At 35.3% G+C, this 25,807-nt stretch overlaps 1 protein-coding gene across 2 annotated transcripts; it reads left to right on the forward strand.

Annotated features, from left to right (window-relative positions):
- The first annotated feature begins 64 nt into the window (after window positions 1–64).
- Window positions 65–23,266, forward strand: CEP76 (centrosomal protein 76). 2 transcript variants are annotated; one of them, XM_058556767.1, is made up of 12 exons: window positions 65–338; window positions 1,376–1,531; window positions 2,584–2,665; window positions 3,289–3,513; window positions 4,592–4,777; window positions 6,217–6,314; window positions 6,682–6,810; window positions 13,238–13,426; window positions 16,511–16,677; window positions 17,855–18,188; window positions 20,373–20,590; window positions 21,000–23,266. In XM_058556767.1, exons 1-12 carry the CDS (start codon window positions 276–278, stop codon window positions 21,136–21,138), a joined length of 1,986 nt encoding a protein of 661 aa, XP_058412750.1. In that variant the 5' UTR covers window positions 65–275; the 3' UTR covers window positions 21,139–23,266. The 2 variants fall into 2 exon arrangements, with proteins under 2 accessions (XP_058412750.1, XP_058412751.1); XM_058556768.1 differs by lacking the exon at window positions 1,376–1,531.
- Window positions 23,267–25,807: the final 2,541 nt, after the last annotated feature.

The following is a 25,807-nucleotide window of genomic DNA, read 5'->3' on the forward strand; positions in this document are numbered from 1 at the left end:
TGAGGTCGCGGGGTGAGGACCCCGAGGGAGGGGCAGCTGCGGGCGGAGATGATCAGGCAGAGCGAGGGACAGTCCCCAGGCTGGTTGTCCGCCCCCGTTTGAAAACAACAGTTGGGCACCTCCGCCGCCCAGCTCGCACTTGACGCGGCGTCGCGCCCCCGGGAGCTGCGGAGGCGAGCGGTGGCGCCGGCTTTGTGCTCAGCCACGACCAGCGCTCCGGGGCGGGTCGGGGCGCCTGAAGTGGGGAGAATTGGCGGCGAGGCGCCGGCTGCAGCATGTCCCTGCCCCCGGAGAAAGCCTCCGAGCTGAAGCAGCTCATCCACCAGCAGCTGAGCAAGGTGAGGGCAGCGGGCGCGCTCTTGCCCGCCGTGTGGCCTGAGCGCCCGGCCTGGCGTCCCTTGGCCCGGCCGACGGCGGCACCTGTTTGCCGGGGACTCGAGCAAAGGCTGAGACGCGGAGCGCGGGATGCGCAGAGCGTCGGGTTTGACGCCAGAGGAACTTTCTAGTCTCGGTGAAAGAGCGAGCCCAGAAAGTGCCAGTAAGAGTCTGAGGTGATGGAGCGGTGTTAGTGTCGTAGGACAGTGTGGAAATGAAGCGTTTATCGGGGATTTCTGGAAGTCAGGTCGAGTATAAGTTGTGTTTGGAGCAGGTTTATATTCAGAGGTGGGAATTAGAATTACTTTAAGGGTGAACCTTGCCGTGTCGTTGAAGTTGAAACAAATCAGCAGTTCTTAAGTCATGAAAGAGACGTTACTAAAGGATTTGTAATGAAAGTATTTGTGACCCTTCGGGGCTCAGGAAGAACGTTGTCTTGGAGGCGCTCAGCTGAATGCAGTAAGCTGCTGTACCACGAACTCCGTGTATTGTGCGCTTGTTTGCCGACTTTTGTGTACGCCTCACAGTCTTGACAGGGCACTGTTATTTCCCGATCCATAAAGGGTAAACAGGTTAACTGGAGGTCACATCTAGTAAGTTGAAAGCTGAAATTCATACTTTGATTGTCTTCTCCAGGTTTGTGTTATTTTGATTATACAGTATTCTCTCTCCAAAGATTTGTTTTGGTTGAGTGTTATTTGTGGGGAAATGGTAACGAGGGTAGTAGATAATCAGAGATTATTTCTAGAATTTGTACTAAAAAAAATTCATCTTTAAAAAATTTTTTCTTTGGTTTTTCCTTTAAAAGATTTTACCTTTATTCTCATTGAATTCTGGTAACAATTTTACATTTACTATTAGCTTAAGAAGCTTTCCTGAATTTAGTCTGTGTACTCTCCCATTTTTTTCTTTGAGTCAGTATTTTAGAAAGAAATTACCTAATTGGCAATATTTGATTGCTTTGTAATGTTGTAAATTGTAATGCGAGTTTTCTGCATAGATGGATGTCCATGGCAGAATAAGAGAAATCCTTGCTGAGACAATACGTGAAGAATTGGCACCTGATCAACAACAGTTATCAACAGATGATTTGATTAAAGCCCTTAGACGTCGGGGAATCATTGATGATGTGATGAAAGAACTTAATTTTGTTACTGTGAGTGAGCTTTTAGGGGAAAAAATTTGATAGTATAAGTGTATTCTCATGCTTAATGCTGGTTATAGGGTCTATATTTGGGGCCTCTCCTGTTAGTAAAACCACTTTAGAATAAGACCATTTTGTCTAGTAATATCTTTGAAGTATAAGCTAATTCTACCCTTGAATGTAGCAAGTAGGATTATGTATCAATGAAATTGGGGTTATGTACCATTTTCCTTTCTTTACAGTGACAGAATTTTCTCTTGTTATTCTCTAGGTCTATAACTTTAAGTATATATATTTTAGTCAAATTAGTTAGCCATAACCTAGTTCTTTTTCACTAGTATTGTTCTATAATTTTTTAGATTAAGCTTATTTTAAAAATAAATACACTCTTTTGGAACTATATTCTCTGTGATTAACAAATTATCAGTTTCTCTAAGAAAATAATTGTGTAAGAACCTTCAAATCTTTTCACACAAATAGGTCAGTAGTGAGATGGTAGCCTCTCAGTGCACAAATTAGTAAGTAGGCCTTCTTTTGAAAATGAGGCAATAATTAGAAACTGTGACCTCAATACCTGGGTAATATAATGTAAAAATTGGATGGACTTCATAATACGCCAGGGAATAAGTATTTTAATACAGCATCCTTTTTTGGTTTGTGACGTTTATAAACCCATTTGTTAAAAAATTGACCTAGTAACAGCTTCTGCTGTGTGAACGTCACTTCCTTATTAAAATCAATTCATGGTGGAATCATAAGCCAAATGTTATATGAGGTTAGAGAAAGTTTAACTTCGTTTAAGGTATTAAGGATTTGTTTTTAGCATTCCATGGACATTGCTGGAAGTCAACTTAATTCCTTAATATTAGACTTTGGGAGTGACCGGCTGCATCATCTTTTTTGCAGGCTTTTCGTTATTTTAATAATACTAGGAAAATAAAGGGTTTTTTGAGGGGCTTTAGCTTATCTACTTGTGGTTCAGTTCTAAGTCCCATTATTAGCATTTCCTTGTTTAACTATAATTTTTGTTTTTAACTTGTTTTGATTTTTTTCTGCTTTTTTAGGACAGTGTTGATCAAGAACTCCCTTCTTCTCCAAAACAACCTGTTTGTTTTACTGATAAACAGTCAACGTTGTTAAAAAAAAGTATGTGTATTTCTTGTTAACATTAATTTAGTTGTGGATAGTACTGTGGATAGATGTGGTGTAGTGTTTGGTATTTGATAGAAAGCATTTCAATTTTTTTCCCCAGAATGAAATACTTACATTTTTGTGACTAATCATCAAAATGTTTATTTGCATGAAGTATATCAGAAGATTTAATATATAGCAGAGTGGAAGCAAAAATAGGACCAGCTGTTTCTCGTGTTTTAATAATATATTTTATAAAAAGTATATGGCCTTGCTTTTTTAGTGGTAATATAATTGTCTAAGGACTATACTTGCTGAGTTGATAATTGTCTGAGTTGGTTTGTGGAGGTGAAGGAATGTTGGATAAGCAACTAAAAAGCAAAGGTATCCTAAACTTTTGCTCTGACTCCTTTCTAGCTGAGAGAAAGTAGCCAGAATGTAAACTCAGAAAAAGAGATCATATTATGTATCTTTCCTTCCCTGGGTGCAAATGGTCCTGATATATAGTAAATTTTTTGTTATTCTTTTTGTTTTTTTAGTCTTTGTTTTGTTTCTGTCCAGTTATTATTTCCTGTTGTCTTGATCACATTGCTTAAGATATTTGGCCGTTTCCTCATATATATTGCTACACTTTACAGCTAATATTGATCCAACACGGAGGTATCTTTACCTTCAGGTTTTGGGTGGAAAAGCTTTCTTGGAACATCTGCAAGAACCTGAGCCTTTACCCGGACAAGTTTGTTCAACCTTTACTTTATGTTTACATTTTCGAAACCAACGTTTTCGTTCTAAACCTGTTCCCTGTGCCTGTGAACCAGATTTTCATGATGGGTTTTTACTTGAAGTACACAGAGAAAGCTTAGGTAAGGAGCCATAATAAATTGTCATTTAATTGAGTAAATCTTTGTTATGTTTTGTTGTGGAACACCTATAACAACTTTTATTGTAAGGAGAGATTTATAAAGGATGAATCTCCCTAGTCTTTTATTTTTTCCCTCACTGCTCTTTTGTATATAAACTACTTCTATGCACCTTCTTGCTTTATTTTCTGCTAATTAGTTTCCTTGAGGATTATTTTTTGACTGTTTTAATGGTTGGTTCTTTAGTAATAAACATTTAAATGCCTATTGGGTACATGGTACTATGCTGGGCAAGTGCTGGGGATATAGTGGAGAATGAGACGTGATCCTTCTCATTTATGAAAGATAGCTAGATTTATGATGTTCTGTAACTTTTAAAAATCAAAGCTTAGATGTGAATTTATAACTCCCATTTTTATAACTTTAAAATTGTGATACTTGATTCCTGTAATTGTTTTACACTGTTTCTTTCTATAAAGGTATTTTATACATTTTAGTTGTCAATATAGAAATCTTTATATTTGTAAACTTAGCAAAGTTGTAGAATTATACCTTCAGAATTTTAGATTACTAAGACGGCTAATGCACTACCACAATCTATTATTCCCCCCACCACCCCTGGTGAAAAATATTACCCTAATAAGGCAGTTTATGACTTAAATTGCTAGCTCCAAGGTGCTGGATCTTTCAGTTTTGTGTAGATAATACAGTGATTATTTCCAGAGGTTTAGGGATAAAAGTAGTTTGGGGATTAATGTTGACCTAGTTGAAGGCTTTTTATCGTAGTAGCATATACTTTAGTTAAGTACTTTTAAAGAGCAGACTTCTCTCTTAGAAAACACTGATATGCATTAAGTAACTAGATAACTTGTCACAATTCTACCAGTCCTCTCAAAAGTTAGTGATAGAAATAGGACTGTACTTTTAATTTCAGTTGTTGCACGCTTTCTGAGATATTACCAAATTATTCTATTTGGTTTTGTATAAGTTTATTGGTAGTATCCTTTTCAGTAAAAGAATTTTTAATGTTGCCTAGCTGAATATGTAATATAGTGTAATTTTTTTTGGTTTATGTTGCTAGGTGATGGAACTAGAATGGCTGATTCAACAACAATGTTATCAATAAGTGATCCAATTCATATGGTGCTAATCAAAACAGACATATTTGGTGAGACCACTTTAGTAGCATCCTATTTTCTTGAATGGCGATCAGTTTTAGGCTCAGAAAATGGAGTGACCAATCTTACTGTGGAACTTATGGGTGTAGGTATGATGAATAATATCACTGTTACTTTTTTATAGCCACAGTTTGTTTGTAAATATGTTTTATATTTTTAAAATGCTTTTATAAGCCAAGGGGGAAACAGGTAAAAAGAATTACATTAGAATTACAGTTGAACCCCAGTATTATAGTCTTGGGAAATGTCTTGAAGAATAGTATGAGTGTAAAACTTCACAGTCGGTCTGGCCATGTCTTAAGGAAAATTTTTTTTCTGGAAAATAAGCATTGAAATTTTAAGGGCTGTTTTTTTTTTCAAGTTTATTTGATTACATATAAGGCTATAAAGAAAACTAAGATTCTTCACTCACATAGGCATGCACGCATACACAGAAAACCTCCACTCTTTTGTACCCTAGAATACAATGCATCCTCGTTAGTACCAGTGGCTTTCTACAGCAGCAGTTCTTGTGGGGTATGGAGTAGGTATTCTCACCTTTTACATGTGGGAAAGTGGGACTCAAAGAGGTGGTAACTTGTTCAGTGTCAATCTCAATGAATAGTACTCTTTGAAGATGGAGATGGTGCCTATCTTATTCACCATTGTCTTCTCTGTCTTGCATACTACCTGCTATGTAATACACACTTGCTAATACAATGAAAAACAGAACAAAACCTACCAGTGTTTTATGCATAACATGTAATCATGGAATTACTTTGGTATTGAAACTTAGTCACAGAGTTACATAGCTTTAGTAATTTAGGTTTTGATAAGTCGGACCTCAATGTGTTTTTCCTTAAATAAAAAGTAGAGAAAAAAGTTTAAAAAAGTAAAAAGTAGAGAAAAAAGATTTATTAAATAAATCTCTTTATTTTAAAAAGAGATGCTCATTATTTGTCTTCAGATGTAGGCCTAACAGCATAATCATAGTAATGACCCGGAAACAAGTGTATTCTCATTCAGCAAAGAAATATTTAATAGTTCTGATGTGAAATATATTTGTTTTCTAATTCTTTAAATCCAGGCATGGATTGAAAATTTGTATTTATATGTGATGTGAAAAATGGAAGGGATAAATGGGAATTACTATATGTGACAAAGAGTATAAGTATTTTCTGAGAATGAAGCGTTAACAGTTGCTTTGACTTTGTTTTTAGTGTAAGTCTGGTTGGTATTATACGTTTAATGGAGATACAAATGAAGAATCCCAAATCCTTTAGGTCCAAAAAGGCCCTTAAAATGTGATTAGGAAGTTAAGAAAATAGCTAATCTCCTTATAATTGGATAAAGGCCTTTGTACAAAATAAAAACTAATTTGATTTGGTTCGTTTTTAATATGAATATTCAAGACGATGTTGAATATTATCTTTATTCCATGTAAATGGTAAAGCACAAAATTCCTAAATTATTTTGGTTAGACTTTGGTTGACTAAATATACATAGTATTGAAATCTCTGAAATTTCAAATATTTATTTATATTTATAGGCACGGAATCAAAAGTTGCTGTGGGAATTCTAAATATAAAACTTGAGATGTACCCAGCACTCAATCAAACATTATCTCAAGAAGTAGTAAACACACAGGTAAATAATTCTGAATTTCTCTTCTTTGTGTATTTGTTTTCATAGTAGTATATTTACCTGTTGATCCAAAAAAGTACTCTCTTTTTAGAAAAATGCAATTTATTAGTTTTAAGCAGGAGAATAACAATATGATTTATTATTTAAAAATGTCTGTCTTGGGAGAAAAAAGATAACTCTGACTATTGTAGAGACTGGATTGTACTGGGGAAAGTATAGAAACAAGGAAGTCAGGAGGCTCTTATAGACGAGATGATGGTGGCTTAGATTAGGGTGGTGGTAGAGATGGAAAGGAGTGCATGGATTTGTTATATTTTGTAGTAATTAAGGAGAATGAATAGAAACTGACTTTTTTTTTTTTAATTTCAAGCTTGCCTTGGAACGTCAGAAAACTGCAGAGAAAGAGCGATTGTTTCTTGTATATGCTAAGCAGTGGTGGAGAGAATATTTGCAAATTCGACCCTCACACAGCTCACGGCTGGTTAAGATTTTTGCACAGGTTTGTAAATTGTATTAGAAAAGCTTCACACTTGTATTTGAGGTTTACTGTTGTATATGTACGTTTCACTTAACTTGAATTTGTAAAATGTATTTGTTCCAGACAAGTGAAAGTTTATTTGTAAAATAGAATGCTGATTTTGTAATACTCTTTCACTGAGTGAGTGATATAATACAATCTTTATTTTGCTTTTCATTTTCAATTACTGTTTTTTTAAACCCCTTTTTTGAATGTATTTGATTTAAAGTAGATGAAAACTGGGCCGGCCCCATGGCTTAGCCGTTAAGTGCGCGCGCTCTGCTGCTGGCAGCCTGGGTTCGGATTCCGGGCGCGCGCCGAGGCGCCGCTTCTCTGGCCATGCTGAGGCCGTGTCCCACATACAGCAACTGGAAGGATGTGCAGCTATGACATGCAACTGTCTCCTGGGGCTTTGGGGGAAAAATAAATAAAAAAAAAATAAAGTAGATGAAAACTTATTTTGTTTAACTTGTAGTACGTCCTTGATTGACTCTTAGTACTAAATAATTGACTGCTGGGGCACTTGGCAATTTATGTGTAAGTTCAGCTTTTGTGTGCAGAACTGGGGCTCTGGGCATAGGTTTTTTTTTTTTTTTTTTTTTTTTACGACAAATGATATTACATGTAATAAATCCTATATAACCAAATCTCCTTGCCAGTGACCAATAATATTTAACTGCAGCATTTTACCTGTATATCTCTGCTTCTGTTTTTCCTGTATCCTAAGCCCATTTTCTCTCATTAACAAACCAACATAAAATATATGATCAGATCCATATTTTTTTTGTAACTTATGAGGAACCAGTCAGATATTTTATATGTGTTCAGCTTCATATACATGCTTTTATATGAGTATAGTGTAGTATTATTATTTTTTGTTTTTTCTAGCTCTTTTTTTTAATTGTGGTAATATTGGTTTATAACATTGTATAAATTTCAGGTGTACATCATTATACTTCTATTTCTGCATAGATTATATCATGTTCACCACCCAAAGACTAATTACAGTCCGTCACCACACACTGTGCCTAATCATCCCTTTTGACGTCCTCCCCTCTGGTAACCACCAGTCCAATCTCTGTCTCTATGTGTTGGTTTGTTGTTGTTTTTATCTTCTACGTAAGAGTAAGATCATATTTGACCTTCTCCCTCTGACTTATTTTGCTTAGCATAATACTCTCAGTGTCTGTCCATGTTGTCACAAGTGGCTGGATTTCATCGTTTCTTATGGCTCAGTAGTATTCCATTGTGTATATATACCACATCCATTCTTTATCGATTCGTCCCTTGATGGGCACTTAGGGTGCTTGCAAGTCTTGGCTATTGTGAATAATGCTGCAGTGAACATAGGGGTGCATATATCTTTACATATTCGTGTTTTCATGTTCTTTGGATAAATACCCAGCAGTGGAATAGCTGGATCATATGGTAGTTCTATTCTTAATTTTTTGAGGTATCTCCATACTGTTTTCTGTAGTGGCTGCATCAGTTTGCACTTCCACCAGCAGTGTAAGCGAGTTCTCTTCTCTCCACATCCTCTCCAACACTTATTTGTTTCCTGTCTTGTTAATTATAGCCATTCTGACAGGAGTGAGGTGACATCTCATTGTAGTTTTGATTTGCATTTATTTCCCTGATAGTTAATGATGTCGAACATCTTTTCATGTGCCTATTGGACATTTGTATATGTTCTTTGGAGAAATGTCTGTTAAGGTCTTTTGCCCATTTTTTAATTGGGTTGTTAGTTTTTATGTTGTTGAGATGTATGAGTTCTTTATATATTTTGGAGATTAACCCCTTATCGGATATACGGTTTGCAAATATCTTCTCCCAATTGTTAGGTTCTCTTTTTGGTTTTGTTGATGGTTTCCTTTGCTGTGCAGAAGGTTTTTATTTTGATGTAGTCCCATTTGTTTATTTTTTCGGTTGTTTCCCTTGCCCCGTCAGACACAGTACTTGAAAGTATGTTGCTAAGACCGATGTCGAAGAACATACTGCCTGTGTTTTCTTCTAGAAGTTTCATGGTTTCGGGTCTTACAATCAAGTCTTTAATCCATTTTGAGTTAGTTTTTGTGTATGGCATAAGATAATGGTCTACTTGCATTTTTTTTTTTTGCATGTGGCTGTCCAGTTTTCCCAACATCATTTATTAAAGAGACTTTTCTTTCTCCATTTTATGTTCTTGGCTCCCTTGTTGAAAAGTACCTGTCCATAGATGTGTGGGTTGTAGTAGTATTTTGAATTATATTTCTCAGATCCTGTGTGTACATCTAACATTACTCTACATTCCCTAGATTTTAGGACAGGCTAAAAGTGGTTCAGTTTCTAGATGAGGAGCTTGGGAATGGGAGACCTTAGTTGACTAGTGGTGAAAATGAGGGAAAAAGCTTCAGGCTTCCAGTAGCATTGTCTATACATTGAATGACTGGGCAGGCAAGGTAGCAGTGATGTCAGAACAAGGACGAAGAGAAACCAATCAAAACATAATTGGCTCCCTGCTGTCTCTTTAGTCTGAGGTGAGGTTATTCAGTGCCATGTGGAATCTGGGACCAGAGAGGACCCAGAGGGGGACAGAAGGGGGAAACTAGATCAGAGAAATGGCAAATGAAAGAGGAGGAGGAAGAGCATGGGATATGCAGTTAAGAGAATTAAGAAACTGGGATTTTCTTTTAGGAAATACTACTAAACAAGTTCCTGTATCTTAGAATTCCTTGTGAGAAAGTTTGAACCACATGAGGTCATTTAGTCTCATGGTAACCATATGAGATCGTTAAGTGGCCAGGCATTGTCACTTTTAGTAAACACCACGAAGGATAGAGGAGTGAAGAGTCTTTTCTGAGATCAAATAGCAACTCAGTCGTGGCAGACTCTATTAAATTGCAGTTTTGAATAGTGCTTTTTTGGTTTGACTCTGCCACCTCTTTCAATATAGTGAGAGTAAATAAAATGTTTATCTTCTCACTGCTTCTTCCTATATTTGAAATTAAGGAATATCAACAGTTACTTAAGACGTTCAATCTAATTACAAAAACTATAGTTTTAAACCAAAAAATTATTATACATGGTCTGAAAATGAATTTCCAGTGCTTCCAAACACAAGAGGAAATAGTTTAGCAGCACTGTTCGATAGAACTTTCTGCAACGATGGAAACATTCTATAGCTACGCTGTCCAGTACGGTCGCCCGTAACCATATATGGCTGTTGAGCGTGCAAAATGTGGTTAATGTGACTAAAGAACTGAATGTTAAATTTTAATTTAATTTTAATTAATTAAACCTTTAAATAGCCACATATGGTGGGGTTCTTATTGGACAGTGCAGGTTTAGAGGCTGAAATATTGAAAATTTCAAGACATTTAAGTAGTTTCTAGGACTGTATTTAGATAATATTAGAAATATTGCTGTATTGAAACATATAATGATGTATCTTGTATTCCAAGATGCTACTGTTGATGATTGATTTAGAGCGAAGGCATCTACTTTTTGAGTACTCATCCCTTTCTTGCCCGTTAGTGGAATTGTAAGAATAGGACTAACCGGCCCACACAAGAACTGAGTTAATTACCTTTACCCTAACCAAACATCTGTAGAATCCCCAGGGTCATTATACCTAAGAATCCATTGTTCTTTTTCTCCTTCACTAGCTGGTTTTGCTATAGTACAATAGTAATTCACTTAACGATAGCTTTTAAATTTTCTAGTGCAAGAAATTTAAAAACGTTGTAGAAATTGACCTTTAAGACCATTAAGTTTTAAGAAAATGATATAAATCACTTGAGGGTTGAGGCTATTCTTAATATTCTCATACAACACTAGAGTATTAGTAATGCTGAGTTAATGTAAAAGAAATCTAAATAATAGTTTTCTACTTCCCCTCCAAAATTAGAATCATGATTTTCTGTTTTAAAAATCAGTGCCTTAAGGGCCGGCCCCGTGGCTTAGTGGTTAAGTGTGCGCGCTCTGCTACTGGTGGCCTGGGTTCAGATCCCAGGCGCGCACCGATGCACCACTTCTCCGGCCATGCTGAGTTCGCGTCCCACATACAGCAACTAGAAGGATGTGCAACTATGACATACAACTATCTACTGGGACTTTGGGGGAAAAAAAAAAAGGAGGAGGATTGGCAATAGATGTTAGCTCAGAGCCAGTCTTCCTCAGCAAAAAGAGGAGGATTAGCATGGATGTTAGCTCAGGGCTGATCTTCCTCACACACACACACGCAAAAATCAGTGCCTTGAAACACCCAATGCTTAAATCTCTTCCCTTCTCCTTTCTCTGTTCCTTAGTTTCCTTACTTGTCCTTGGTTCTTCATTCTGTTTGAGCTTTTCTAGCTGATCCCTTCATTTTGTCTCTATTTCTGAATCTTAAGATAGTGTAGGGAGATGGAGAAGAAGAGACCACTATGAATGTGTTGAAGCAAGGAAAGTGGGGTGGGAAAGGACAGGAAAAAAATATCAGTGCCTTTTAGAGTTAAGAACCATAGGTATGGGTGCAAATCATAATAGTCATTTTGATTCATGTAAAAATTCATGATCTTTCTCACTATAATCAAACGTAAGTAATAGGTGAGTTTTTTTCTTGCTGAGGCTTGGGATTGTAAGTGATGTTTTCATGGTGTAGAAAGACATCGGTGGTTCTGATAATTCAAACAGGTAGTGTTTCTGTTGGCTGAGTTAAGTCTTATTTCTGAGGAGCTTTGCCATAGTAGAGAGTGTTAAATCATCTCTGAACTTTGAATAGAAAATGGCCCTTTGTCTCAGTAATCATGAAGTTAAAGGAAATAGGGATTTTGGTAATATTAACTCTGAAAGCACAGTGGTGGACAGTCATCAGAGACTCTTGTATGCACAGGAGTTATTTAGCTCAAATCCTAGGATACATCCTGTTTTTAAAATGTAAGATGTTGCCCTAAAATGATTCTTAAAACTCTGCTTTCAATTGACTTGGTTAACAAATCATTGTTTCCTGTGGATCTCCAAGTGTAATGGAAACAAACTGAAAATGAGCTCTGATCATTGTTGTATCAGTTAATCTAAAAAGTTATTTTTTCTGTCTGGGTATGTATTATTAAATTTTGTGTGATAATATGAAAGAATACTTTGGCTTAGATCCCCTCTCCTTCCGCCACCCATCTGTCTATCTTTTTCTCAGAGGAGGTTTTTATTTTTTAATTTTATTGAGGAATCATTGACAAATATAATTGTATATATTTAAAGTGTACAGCATGATGATTTGATATACAAATACGTTGTGGAATGATTACCAAGACCAAGATAATGAACACATCTGTCACCTCACATAGTTAACTTTTTTTTTTTGTAGTGAGAATGCTTAAGATCTACTTCCAGTAACTTTCAAGTTTACAATAACCATGCTGTACATTAGATTCTCAGAACTTATTCTTCTTATAACTGAGACTTTGTACCCTTTGACCTATATTACCCATTCCCTTCTCTCCCCCAGCCCTTGGCAACCACTGTTCTATTCTCTGTTTCTATGAAATTGGTTTCTTTTTTTTTTTTTTTTTGTTAAGATTCCACATACAAGTGATACTATACAGTATTTGTCTTTCTCTGTCTGGCTTATTTCACTTAGCATATAATGCCTTTCAGGTTCATCTATGTTGCGAATGGTAGGCTCTCCTTTTTTATGACTGAATAGTATTTCATTGTATATATACCACATTTTCTTATCTTTTCATCCATTGAAGGACATTTCAGTTGTTTCCATATCTTGGCTATTGTCAGTAATGCTGTTATGAACGTGGATGTTCAGATATCTCTTTGAGATACTGACTTCAGCTGCTTCAGGTATATATCTGGGAGTGGGATTGCTGGATCATAAGTTCAAGTTCTTACTATCACAGCCTTTGGAGTCAGACAGCTCAGGGTTTGAATCCTGGCTTTGTTGCATTATAGCTGTAGCTTCAGTTTCTTCATCTATGAAATGAAAATAATAAGATATTATGAGGCTTAAAAGAGAAATTGTAGGCCCCGTGGCTTCGCGGTTGGGTGCGTGTGCTCTGCTGCTGGCGACCCAGGTTCGGATCCTGGGCACGCACCGATGCACCTCTTCTCCGGCCATGCTGGGGCCGCGTCCCACGGGCAGCAGCTGGAAGGATGTGCGGCTGTGACATGCAGCTGTCTACTGGGGCTTTGGGGGAAAAAAAGTAAATAAAATTAAAAAAATTAAACGTGAAAGATTAAAACAATAAAGGAGAAAATTAAAAAAAAAAAAAAGAAATTGTATGTACAGCGCTCAGCTGCCTACTGCTGGATGCAAGGTAAGCACTCAATAAGTGGTATCCAGGATTATTATATCCTACATTAATGTATTCTAAGAAAAAGTATTAAAATTGGGAATGATTAATCTGTCATTGCAGATAATGTGTTTCCCCTCCTTCTCCAGGATGAAAATGGGATAAATAGGCCGGTCTGTTCCTATGTTAAACCACTTCGAGCTGGGAGGCTTCTGGATACTCCAAGGCAAGCAGCAAGATTTGTTAATGTCCTTGGTTATGAAAGAGCCCCTGTTATTGGAGGAGGAGGTAAACAGGAACAGTGGTGCACTCTGCTGGCCTTTCTCTGTAGAAACAAGGTATCCTACACACAGAATTAAAAAGCAGTACATCATAGTTATTGTGAATCTATGGTGCATTTGTAAAAGAAATAACTTAGAAAACATGTACATACTGTCAACTTGACCAAGTCAGAATCTCTTCACCATTTTTCCTAACGTTTAAACGTCAGTACGTAAAGAAAGAACTTAAGATGTTTATTTTTTCATGTGGTTTTTTATTTAACGTAATGTGATTTTTGTGAGGTAGGGACCTACAGGTACTATAGTGTCAGAAACCGAGATAGAAAGGTAAATTAAACAGTGAATTAGGAACAGCACCAGGGTCAGAACCGTGGTCTTCTAGTAGTATTTGTGTGTTAAAATTTGCTTAGGTGACACATTTTTTTTAAAAGAAAATGGCACTACAAAATGAATGTGGAAAAAAATCTTGGAATGCATGATATTTTGTTTAGTTTCAAATTTTAAGTATATATTGAAGAATTTGTGTACATTTATTGATGTGAAATGAATTGATTTCAATAAACTAGTTTTATAGATTATGGGATATTTCCTAATTTTCTGTGTTCTAAAAATGTTGATAATAATATAAAAACAAGCAAGACTATCTTTAGCATTCCAATTCTGTTGGAACAACAGAAAGAAATTTAATGTATTATTGTTTTGAAATAATTTTCTTTAGTCTGAGCTTTGTAAGTAGTATGGGCATTCACAGGGAAAGCTTATACAATGGAAGAAACTATTTAGACTGGAGATTGATTTGTCAGTTAGAAAGATTTTGTGTTAAAGACGATTGAAAACAGTTAAGCATTACTTATCAAAAAATTATTTTGATTTATTCCCAAACTGTAGTTCCCAAAAGTTGTGTGTTTCAATTTAAACTTTTATTTCAAATATAGTAGGAATGGCACATATTTAAAGTTATTATATAAATAATTCTTCTGTAAAGCAGGTATTCACCCCTTGATTCACTATTTTATTTTACCTACGTTTGTTTAAAGAGAAAGCACATCTTAAATTAGAAGCTTGCAAATTATTTAAAAAATTTTTCTTGTACAAACTGACAGCAGCATTACAACTGTTGTGAGGGTGAAATTTCACTCATAATTCTATTACCAATTTTTCATCTTTTTGTTTTTTCTCCTGTGTATAATTTTTTACATAATTCTAATTAAGATATAAATAAAATTTTGTGTCCTGCTTTAGCCTTATGCTATGAATGTTTTCCCACGTGTTGCTATGATCTTTATGATCTCCGTGTTTTTTTTTTTTTTTTTTGGTGAGGAAGATTAGCCTTGCGCTAACATTTGTTGCTAATCTTCCTCCTTTTTTTTTTTTTTTTGCTTGAGGAAGATTAGCCCTGAGCTAATGTCTGTGCCAGTCCTACTCTATTTTGTATGTGGGACACCGCCACAGCATGGCTTGACGAGCAGCGTGTAGGTCTGCACCCAGGATCTGAACGTGCGATCACCGGGCTGCCGAAGCAGAGCGCATGAACTTAAAACATTACACCACTGGGCCAGCCCCTATGATCTCCATCTTTTAATGGCTGTATAAAATTTTCTTTAGTTGATATACAAAATCTACTTAACTGTTTCGCCGTCGTAGGAACTGTTTCTTTTGACTAAGTTAGGCTTACTTCCAGTTTTTTGGTATTGCAAATGAATTTTTGCATTGGATATCTTTGGTTGTATTGTTATTTTTCTTTTGAATTTTTTTTTAGTATAAAATCTCAGTATAGAAATTACTGGGTCTAAAAGGTTGGATATTATATTTTTCAAAAGTCAATTTAAAAATGACTATAAAATGCTATTTGTTTTATTACAATTAATTAAAAACAACCGTGTAGGGGCCGGCCCGGTGGCGCAAGCGGTTAAGTGCGCGCGCTCCGCTGCAGCGGCCCGGGGTTCGCTGGTTCGGATCCCGGGCGCACACCGACGCACTGCTTGGTAAGCCATGCTGTGGCGGCGTCCCATATAAAGTGGAGGAAGATAGGCACAGATGTTAGCCCAGGGCCGTCTTCCTCAGCAAAAAAAAAAAAAGAGGAGGATTGGCGGATGTTGGCTCAGGGCTGATCTCCTCACAAAAAAAAAAAAACAAAAAAAAAAACAACCGTGTAGAACCACTAATGCAAAACTTTTTGGGAAAGAAATCATCCCTCATTCTAACACTGAACTCAATAGTTATCTTTGTGGGCCAGCCCCATGGCTTAGCGGTTAAGTGCGCGCGCTCCACTGCTAGCGGCCCGGGTTTGGATCCCGGGCACCCACCGACGCACCGCTTCTCCGGCCATGCTGAGGCCGTATCCCATACAGCAACTAGAAGGTTGTGCAGCTATGACATACAACTATCTACTAGGACTTTGGGGGGAAAAAATAAATAAATAAAATTATATAAAAAAAAAATAGTTATCTTTGCTTTTGCAGTCTACCCATAGTCCTGCACTTAAATTTGTATCTTCACATAATTGTAGCCTTACTGTTTAATATTTTAAGGTTTTTTGCACAGAACATATTATCAGATATTTTCTGTTTTTGTAGTTTTCATAATTTTTTAAATTGTGAAAGTAATATATTATCAAAGAGAATTTAGAAAATAGAAGGGACAATTATATATCACATACCCTAATTATAGCCATTGTTGGCATTTTTTGTTCTTTCATCCAGTCTCTTTTTCTGTGTATTTCCTTAAACTGATCATGTATAGATACTGTAACAGATTCTTTTAAGTCTTTTCCCATTTATTTGCATGTCCTGCTGTATGATTTGTCAGCTTATCTGTTCATGTCCTTTAACTATTCATCTTTAAAATCTTACTGATTTTCTATGTTGTATGAGTTTTTTGTAAACTTTTGAATCTGAATGCTCCCTCTTAAAGTGTTCATGTTATGACTATGAGATTTGTGAGCACTGAGTTTGTAGGATAATTTAGGCTTTTCTAAAATTAGTATATTCTCTCTCCGCATTGTTTCAGCTTAACACTGGACTAATGATTAAAAGTGAAAAATTTACTAATACTTTTTAATTATAATTTTATATTTAAATATTTAACAAGGAAACAATATGAAGGAATCAATACTTAATTTTAATTTCTTTCATTTTGTAGGGTGACTGTGAAGATCATGCCAACCTTCTGTGCAGCCTCCTTCTTGGATATGGATTAGAAGCCTTTGTCTGTGTTGGGACTAAGGCAAAAGGAGTACCTCATGCATGGGTTATGACTTGTGGAACTGATGGAACCATCACTTTTTGGGAGAGTTTAACAGGACACAGGTTAGTCAACTAAGTTTACAAGGATATTAAAATGAAGATGTAAATGTTTTAAATTATAGGTTCTTTGTTTATATTGACGGTACTCAAAGGCACATATTGATAATTTTAGTTATTAGAGCCTTTTCGATGACCATGTAAAAAATTACTTCAATTAAGATAGCTATTGGGTCTGGCTGAGTGGTGTGGTTAAGTTCGCAGGCTCTGCTTCAGCGGCCTGGGGTTCACCGGTTTGGATCCTGGGCGCAGACCTCCTCACCGTTCATAAAGCCATGCTGAGGCGGTGTTCCACATAGAGCAACTAGAAGGATGTACAACTATGACATACAATTATCTACTGAGGCTTTGGGGAGAAAAAAGGAAAAAAGGAGGAAGATTGGCAACAGATGTTAGCTCAGGACCAATCTTCCTCAAAAAAAAAAAATTAAGAAAACTATTAAATAAACGCTAAGAAAATTTGTACATATAAAATATTCTTTACCACCATGATATTGGTAAAAAATAAATTACATTTACTTTTAATTTTGTATAATTGGCATATGCTTTTCCTGATGATCAACTCTAATCCTGAAAATAAACTCAAGTTGTAAATCGTGATTTCTTTTGAAAATTTGGTGTGGTCATAAGCTCCATGTTGGTAAATCCACTGTCCATTTTTTTCAGTCCTTTTGCCTGTTATCAGATTTTGAAAGAGTTAAATGCTGCCTCCTTCCTGGAACATTCTCTTTCCTTAGCTTCTCTCGTAGCACTGTCTTTCAGTTTTCATTATTCCTCTCTGGCTGTTCTCAGTTTTCCTTCATCTTGTCCTTGAATGTCGGAGTTCCTACAGACACAGCCCTGGGCCCTCTTCTCATTTTCCTGGGTTCTCGTTTTCCCTGTTGATAAACATTTTGGTTAGTTGTGCCTAATAATGTATTGCCAAATTATTTTAATTGTGTTACTTGAGATAAACGTTTTTGATCTTAACGGTATACATAGAATATATTCTTTTGTTAAAGGAATAAGGTTGGTTTCTGTATCGTAAGATGTGCCATACAATTAATGTGGAAATCAATCAATCAAATTGTGGAAATATAAGAAAGAAAAACAAGTATTAAACTCTAGTCCTGGGAAATTTTTATGGCCTTAATACCTTCTTAATTTTTAAGTTCTTATGTAAAATTATGATTTATTTTTTTAGATATATCCACAAATCTACCAATCCTGATGAACCTCCAGTTGCTGAACAGCCCAAACCATTGTACCCATATCGAACAATTGGCTGTGTTTTCAATCATCAGATGTTCCTGGGAAATTGTCAGCCCTCTGACTCAGTAGAAATCTGTATATTTGATTTGAATGATGAATCCAAATGGAAACCCATGAGTGAAGAAGCAATTAAATCTGTGTGTGCTCCAGGAGCTACAACATCCCTTCCTCCCTTTCCACCTCTTTGTGCGTCCACGATTGATGCTTCAGTAACAAGTAATGAAATAGAAATGCAACTAAGGCTACTAGTGTCAGAACACAGGAAGGTAATTAACACTGAAATTCGTAGTTTCATGCATTTTTTAAATTTGTTTACATATTTAACAGTTTTGTTGGCATGTATAATAGTGCTTTTCTAGCCCTGAACAAAGCAAATACACTCCCTGCCTTTATGAAGTTTGTAGTTTTTTTTTTTTTTTTATAATTTTATTTATTTATTTTTCCCCCAAAGCGCCAGTAGATAGTTGTATGTCATAGCTGCACATCTTTCTGGTTGCCATATGTGGGACGCGGCCTCAGCATGGCCGGAGAAGCGGTGCGTCAGTGCGTGCCCGGGATCCGAACCCAGGCCGCCAGCAGCGGAGCGCGCGCACTTAACCGCTAAGCCACGGGGCCGGCCCAGAAGTTTGTAGTTTTGAAAGTCATGAGAGTTAAGTTCTGAGACTCAGAAATTTCCAAATTCACCAGTGCTTCTAGAACCTTCTAGAAATGAAGAATGGTGGACTTGTTCAGATTTTTGCTGAATACCCCTATTTGGATTTCCTCTTTGTGAAGTACTTATTCAAATCATTTCCTATTAAAAATATTGAGTTATATTATTTTGATATTCATTTTGGTATTTTTTCCAGGTTGGTTTTCTTTTGTTTTCCTATTACACTAAGGTAGATGTAAAATGATATCCTCATTCTGGCTTTAATTTGCATTTCCCTGCTTACTAATGAGGTCAAACCTTTTATTTATTAGCCATTTAGATGTCTTTTATAAAGTACCTTAAAGAAGACATAAAAAACATTAATCATAAAGGAAAAGATTAGTGTATTTTAAGAACTTATATTCATCAAAAGAAACCATTGAGAGAGTGAAAAGAACAGCCTTGGAGTGGGAAAAGTTATTTGCAATACATATAACCAAGAAAGGACTAGAATCTAAAATTCCTACAAAAGATTTATTTCTGATTCACCTTTTGAGATTCCCTGATAGACTCCACACCTTGGGTGAACCCTGTTTTCCATGTCCCTTGAGGCCATCAAAGGTAAATTGATTTATCAGATATGTTTTCTGGGCTCCCAATGACTCTTAGCTTTGGCCTCTAGAATCGTCCTTACTAACTTGCCAACTCATCAAAGCATTTAAAAGTATGTTTTGGAAAATATTTAATATGGCATTTGTAGCAGGTTTTCAGCAATAGGTTGGTCAGGGACCTAGTTCATTACACTACTGGAAATGAAAGCCCCTCATTACTGTCCCTTTCTCTCCATCACTTGTATTGGCTTTTAGTTTTCTTTTCTTGGGTCCTATTTACAAATGAAACCAGTATTTTATTGCATTCTAAGAATACTTTGTATAGGAAAAGAAAAAAAAATGAGCTTAGATGCTGGTGTTGATCACTAGCTAAGTTAATGGTGCCTGTAAACCAGCAAATGAGATTCACTTTTTGCTGCAGGAAAAGTATAGATGATCATGGACCTTTGGGATCACTTGGAACCAGTTAAAACCTTGAATATGAAATCAAGAAATGCTAAAGATCTATTATGATAATCAAAATATTTATAATTTTGAGAAGTTTTTTATGTTGGTAACAATTTTTTAAAAACATCATGTCTCTAGATATCAATAGTTCATTTGATGTTATAAATAAAATCATAATTGTCTTCAACACCCCATAGAAACATGTTTTCAGCTCCCTGAAGGCCTGTAACATGTCTTCTTTACCTTTTTATCTCTTAACGGTATAAATGTCAGTGCCTTTTACAGAGTAAATGCTCAGTAAATATTTGAGTTTAATTATATATGCAATTTGTTTGTTGACTTTTCTCCCCTACTGCAGTTGAATTTATGGTAGGAGCAATCAAATTAAGCAGATTATCTTACTAAACTCTTTCAAGTTAAATAAAATGTGACCTCAAAATTCAATGACACTGTGTCTTCCATGGTAGGACTATTCCATACGGTCTTTTATAGTGGATATTAAGGAAGTTGAGGATTTGGAGTCTTCACTAACATCATTGTATTGAATGTTTTTTGGTTATTTCTCTAAGAAGTAAAACCTGATATCTGTAGTTCATTTTATTTTATTTTTCCAGGTATTCTTATAATAATAGGAAGTTTAAAAAATTATGACAGGTTTTAACAGTCTTTTCTTGGCATATATTAAAATAATCAACATTTTTATTATAATTGGTTTTTTAAAATATTAATATATTCCACTTTTTCTCTTTTGATTGCTGTAGGATCTTGGCCTCACTACTGTTTGGGAAGACCAGCTTTCCTATCTCTTATCACCAGCTTTGGCTTCTTATGAATTTGAGCGTACAACAAGTATATCTGCAGGCAATGAAGAATTTCAAGATGCCATAAGGAGAGCTGTACCTGATGGTCACACATTTAAAGGGTTCCCAATACATTTTGTGTATAGAAATGCAAGGCGTGCATTTGCCACATGTCTTCGGTAAGGTGGAATTTATGAATTCATAAATGTTTTTGGCTTAGGAATCTTAGCAATCACTTAGTCTGGTAGTTATTTAGGATTGACTTTCAGAATCACACGGGGAACTTTTGTAATGACTTATCCTCCTGGCACAGATTGTGATTCCTTTGGTCTCAAATGTAGCACTAGATAGTTTGGGATAATTTTCCCGTGATTTTGGTGCAATCTCAGTTGATCTTGTCTAGTATAATTTTTTAAATTTATAGACTGTGAGGAAATAGTCTATAATTTGAATAGCTCAACCAAAATTACAGAGCTCTTTGTAGCAGACAGGATTTTAAAAAAATTATTTTAAATACTGACTGACTTTGAAATAAGAAAGTAAAGCCTATGTTCACTTCTTAATTGAAAAATTTTCTTTCTTCTGTAGGTCTCCTTTCTGTGAAGAAATAATCTGTTGCCGTGGAGACCAGGTGCGACTGGCAGTTCGTGTCCGAGTATTTACTTACCCCGAATCTGCATGTGCTGTTTGGATCATGTTTGCTTGTAAATATCGCTCAGTATTATAGGACTAACATTTCTATAAGAATATACCTGTTTCATTGGAATTTTACACATTGTACATTACTAGATGTTTAGAGTTCATTATTTTAAAAATCACAGTCTGGCTTGGATGTCATATTTCACTTTTGTATATACGTGACTGATAATGTTTGAAAAAAATCATGTGTGTATTTAAAAATTAAGGATGAAAAACTTGTATAAATCTGAGTGGAATTTAGTATAAATTAAGTGTATATTCTATTTTAATAAATACTACTTTGTTTACAGGTATTCAGTAGTTTAAATATGAATATTAAATTTACGCAGTTTTCTTTAACAGGTATTCAGAAAAAGATATTTATCTAAGGGTTTGAGGTGTAGTAAAATCAATATGATCATTATTTTTCATAGATTATAATGGGATTATTTTATATGAAGTAGGAGAAATTAACCTCACAACAGATTTATTTATTACGTAGGTGAAAATATATTCTGATGAATTACCACTTTTGTGTTTACCCATGGATAGAGATATTTGTGACTGTCCAGAGATTTATGGGAAGACTTTGATGCAAGAGTAGGAAAAAACTAGTACCAGAAAAGCATCAATATTGATAACAAAACAAACCTCACATGAAGGTACATGAATAATTTATGAACATTGTTATTTTAATTCATTATAAAAATGAATTGGGTCTTTTAGAAAAAAGGATCATACCCTTTTGTTATGATACTGATAAATTGTATTCTGTAATTAATATTGGCAGTCTCTTGCTGATTTTCTGTGGCCAAAGGATTCATTACTAGCTTCTTCATGGATTCCATCTTCTGAAACCCCATTTTTTTCTTTCTTTTTTTCATTGTGATAAAAACATCAGTGTATATGAGACTACTCTAAATCAGAGAATCATTATGTGAGGCCACTGAAAAGTAAACATATGTGAGTGACTCCATGCTGATGTTTGTTTTAAAAGTGAGCAGGGTTTTAAAAGTTAGTTTTGGGGCCGGCCCCGTGGCTTAATGGTTAAGTGCACGCGCTCCGCCACTGGCAGCCCGGGTTCAGATCCCGGCTGTGCACTGACGCACCGCTTCTCTGGCCAGGCTGAGGCAGCGTCCCACATACAGCAACTAGAAGGATGTGCAACTATGACATACAACTATCTACTGGGGCTTTGAGGAGGAAAAGGGAGAAAAAAAAAAAGGAGGATTAGCAATAGATGTTAGTTCAGGGCCGGTCTTCCTCAGTAAAAAGAGGAGGATTGGCATGGGTGTTAGCTTAGGGCTGATCTTCCTCACACACACACACAAAAAAGTTAGTTTTAACAGTGAGCATTAAAAAGACTATAGCAGTGTGACTTTTTGTAAGAAGCTGCATGATGTAAGTGATAGGTTTGACTGTCCATTCAGCATCTCTGTGCACAGTTCTTAATTCACTTGCTTCATCCAATGGTCTTCATAAGAAAGTAACTGTGTACCAGTTGGCTGGGCAAGTAATACTTTTCATCACTTTAATTCACCATTGCAAATAAAATGATTTGATATTTTTTAAAGATTAAAATTTAAAGCTATCCTAAAATTTATTTTTTGTTTTATTTTTACATGTGATAAATATTTATGGTTTAACTTGTTTAAAAAGTCTAAAAATATCCCTCTTCTATCAATTTTCATTGAAAATGATAATCATGTTTCTTGTGAGACTGACATGACTTTAGAGAATTAGCAAATTAAGAATTAAGACTTTTTTACTCTGTTGCCAAAATTACTCATAAAGCTATCTAGAGAGAAAATTGCTTGTAATTTTCAACTTTTGGAATAAACTATTTATGAGGCACATACTAAGAGGCAGACTATATTAAGATCAAGGCTGTGTTATCATTGGAGGCAGGGCTTCCTACCTTGCTGTACCAGAGTAACATGTATTTATAATGCGCCTTTGGTATAAATTCTAAAATAAATTTCCTCTTTTTGCACTTGAATAGAGTCTGGCATGAATTAATATTTTTCTCCAAAGATGATTTATTTCAAAAGATTATTTTAGTGCATTTATCACTAGAATTCTGCTACTGTTACTAATAAATTTTCTTTTTAAAAATTAAATTTACCTTGTATATTTAGCTCTGTGATAAAAGTTTTTCTATTAAAAACGTAAAATTATTTTAATATAATGTCTCTAATATGTTCTCTTTGACAATATGTGCACTAACAGTCCTCTTTACATAAATATATATATGTGTACATATATAGGTGTATTTATTTAGTAGAAGAATATCAGTAACCTAGAAACTTCATTACTCAAGCATGAACCTTTAGAATAAAACTTATTAAATTCAGTTCCAACTACCTGAACACTCCAAGTTCCTTTAAAATTTTTTCTAGTATTGATATGACCTGCAAAAACACATTTATAACCTGGCCGTTCTGGAAAGTACACATATTTGAAACTCATTTTTCTCTTTCTTAACAAGGATAAGATTTGTGCCAAATGAAGTGCAGGCTTTATATTTGAAAAAAGTATTGCTCGTAAAGTGCCAGATATCTGACCATCAGAAGGCGTTAGTTATGAACCATCAATTGTTTTAACTAACTCATTCTGAGTTAGTTAAATCTTCTGATTTCATGCTCTACTAAACAAGAAAATAGCTTAGGTTAGACTACAGTTTGCAATTTCGTAATTTTTTTCTTTGACTCTTAGATAACAATTTTGTACTTTCTATTTAAGTAGATAAGTACAGGAATTAGATGATCTGTTTGTAACGCCTAACTTTTATACCAATGAAAGTAGTATTGCTTTCCAGCTGTTGGTAGTTGAGAAATAATTTGAGATTAGCTAAAGCCTATATAAAATCTTAAAAACAAAATAGCCAATCACATAAACTAGAAGCCATCCCATGTTGAAGAACCTTAACATATTGTTTATCGTTTATAACATATTCTACATTTAAAGCACAAATTCATTTATAATCATTAATGCATTTAAATGTGGGTATTAAATGCTTAATATTTCTTCTGAGATTTGGTTGGCATAGTCATTGTAATTACATTTGACTTAAATTTGGTTTGTGAATTAACTACTTGACACCAGTGTTGAAATGGTCATGGATATCAGAAGGAAAGGAGAGAAGGTTATTAGCTAGTAGTTAGTTTACATATATTCCTATGAAATGCAAGCCTTCTTTCTCTGATTCTATAGAATTTAGACTTGTACTAGTACTCCAAAACAGATGTTTACCATCATTTTTGAAGGTAACGTGTTTTTTTGTTTTGTTTTTTTTGCATCTGATCAAACTAGAGTTTTAACTACTTTTATATTTGTGCTATTTTTACATGTGATTTAATATTTTATGGCCTGAAATTACAGGATTTTGAACTTGAAAGGAATCTTAGGTCTTCTAGTCCACTTAAATTGTATGTTAATGAAATGGAGATCCAGAGAAGTTAAGTTCCCTGTCCAAGGATACATATCTCTAGTAGCAGATCAATTCTAGAACTGAGTTCTGACTTCGAGTTTACTTCTTTTTGCTGTATCTCTGTGTGCACAAATGTATTTTTCTCTCTGTGGAGATGGCATGATTGGGTATGACCAAGTAAGCATCTAACATATAGTATAGAAGATTTTCATGATACTATAGCTACTGTTTCCTACATTGAAAAAAACCAAGGTGCTGCTCACTCCTCAAGCCACCATTCCAATTTTCCATTTCTCATTTAAGGGGTTCTACCCAAGAGGTAGGAATATGGAAGGCATCTGTCTCTTAGGGTACTCATCACATAACCTATCAAAACTTGCAATAACAATATGGGGTTTCAAGTCACTGACAGATGAGGCCAGAATTAGATTTTAGGGAGGATGGCCTAGGGAAGCTGAGGCCCTGAGACGGTCAGTGAGTTGCATGAGACTCCTTGTGGCGGTGTAGGTCAAGAATATAAAGACGTGTAAAATTCAGTTTGTTTGGATGCTTAAGAGAGATTCAGTGAATGACTGAGATACAGGGATAGTGCCCACTAGTACACATATAGAAAATATTTTAGTTATAGTCTGTATTCTGAAAGAATTCTGAAATCCATTTATTTACAAATTAGGTGTAGCTGGCCAGTTGTTATTTAACTTTTACAAAATCTTTTCTTTGCCAAGGTGTACGGTGAGGGAACAGGAGCAATGGTAGTACAAAACTAGGAGATGATTGTCAGAAGTTACAAAAATCTATTTGATTTGAACATAAGCAAACATTTTATCGCCAATTTTTAATTTTTTAACAGCTTTATTGAGATATTTGCATACTGTACAATTAACCAATTTAAAGTGTACAGTTCAGTAGTTTGTACCATATTGAGAGAGATGTGCAACCACCACCAGTCAATTTTAGAACATTTCATCACCTCAAAAAGAAACCCTGTACTCTTGAGCAATTATTCACCTATCTTCCTGTTTCCTATCCCCCACCAGCCCTAAGCAACCACTAATCTACCTTCTATGTAGATTTCCCTATTTTGGACTTTCATATGAATCGAATCATTTCATATATATGGTCTTTTGTGACTAGCTTCTTTCACTTAGCATAATGTATTTAAAGGTCATCTGTGTTATAGCATATATCATTACTTCATTCCTTTTTATGGGCAAATAATATTCCATTGCATGGATATACCATATTTGTTTATCCATTTGTCAGTCAATAGATGTTTTGGTCATTTCTA

The sequence above is a fragment of the Diceros bicornis genome, chromosome 16 (genome assembly GCF_020826845.1).
Source record: "Diceros bicornis minor isolate mBicDic1 chromosome 16, mDicBic1.mat.cur, whole genome shotgun sequence".
NCBI classification, from domain to species: domain Eukaryota; kingdom Metazoa; phylum Chordata; class Mammalia; order Perissodactyla; family Rhinocerotidae; genus Diceros; species Diceros bicornis.

Coding starts and splice junctions, on each gene's coding strand:
- CEP76 (XM_058556767.1), top strand. CDS start 276: ATGTCCCTGCCCCCGGAGAAAGCCTCCGAGCTGAAGCAGCTCATCCAC. Junction 2,666..3,288: donor GTCAACGTTGTTAAAAAAAA/GTATGTGTATTT, acceptor TACACTTTACAG/CTAATATTGATCCAACACGG. Junction 18,189..20,372: donor TAGTGTCAGAACACAGGAAG/GTAATTAACACT, acceptor TGATTGCTGTAG/GATCTTGGCCTCACTACTGT.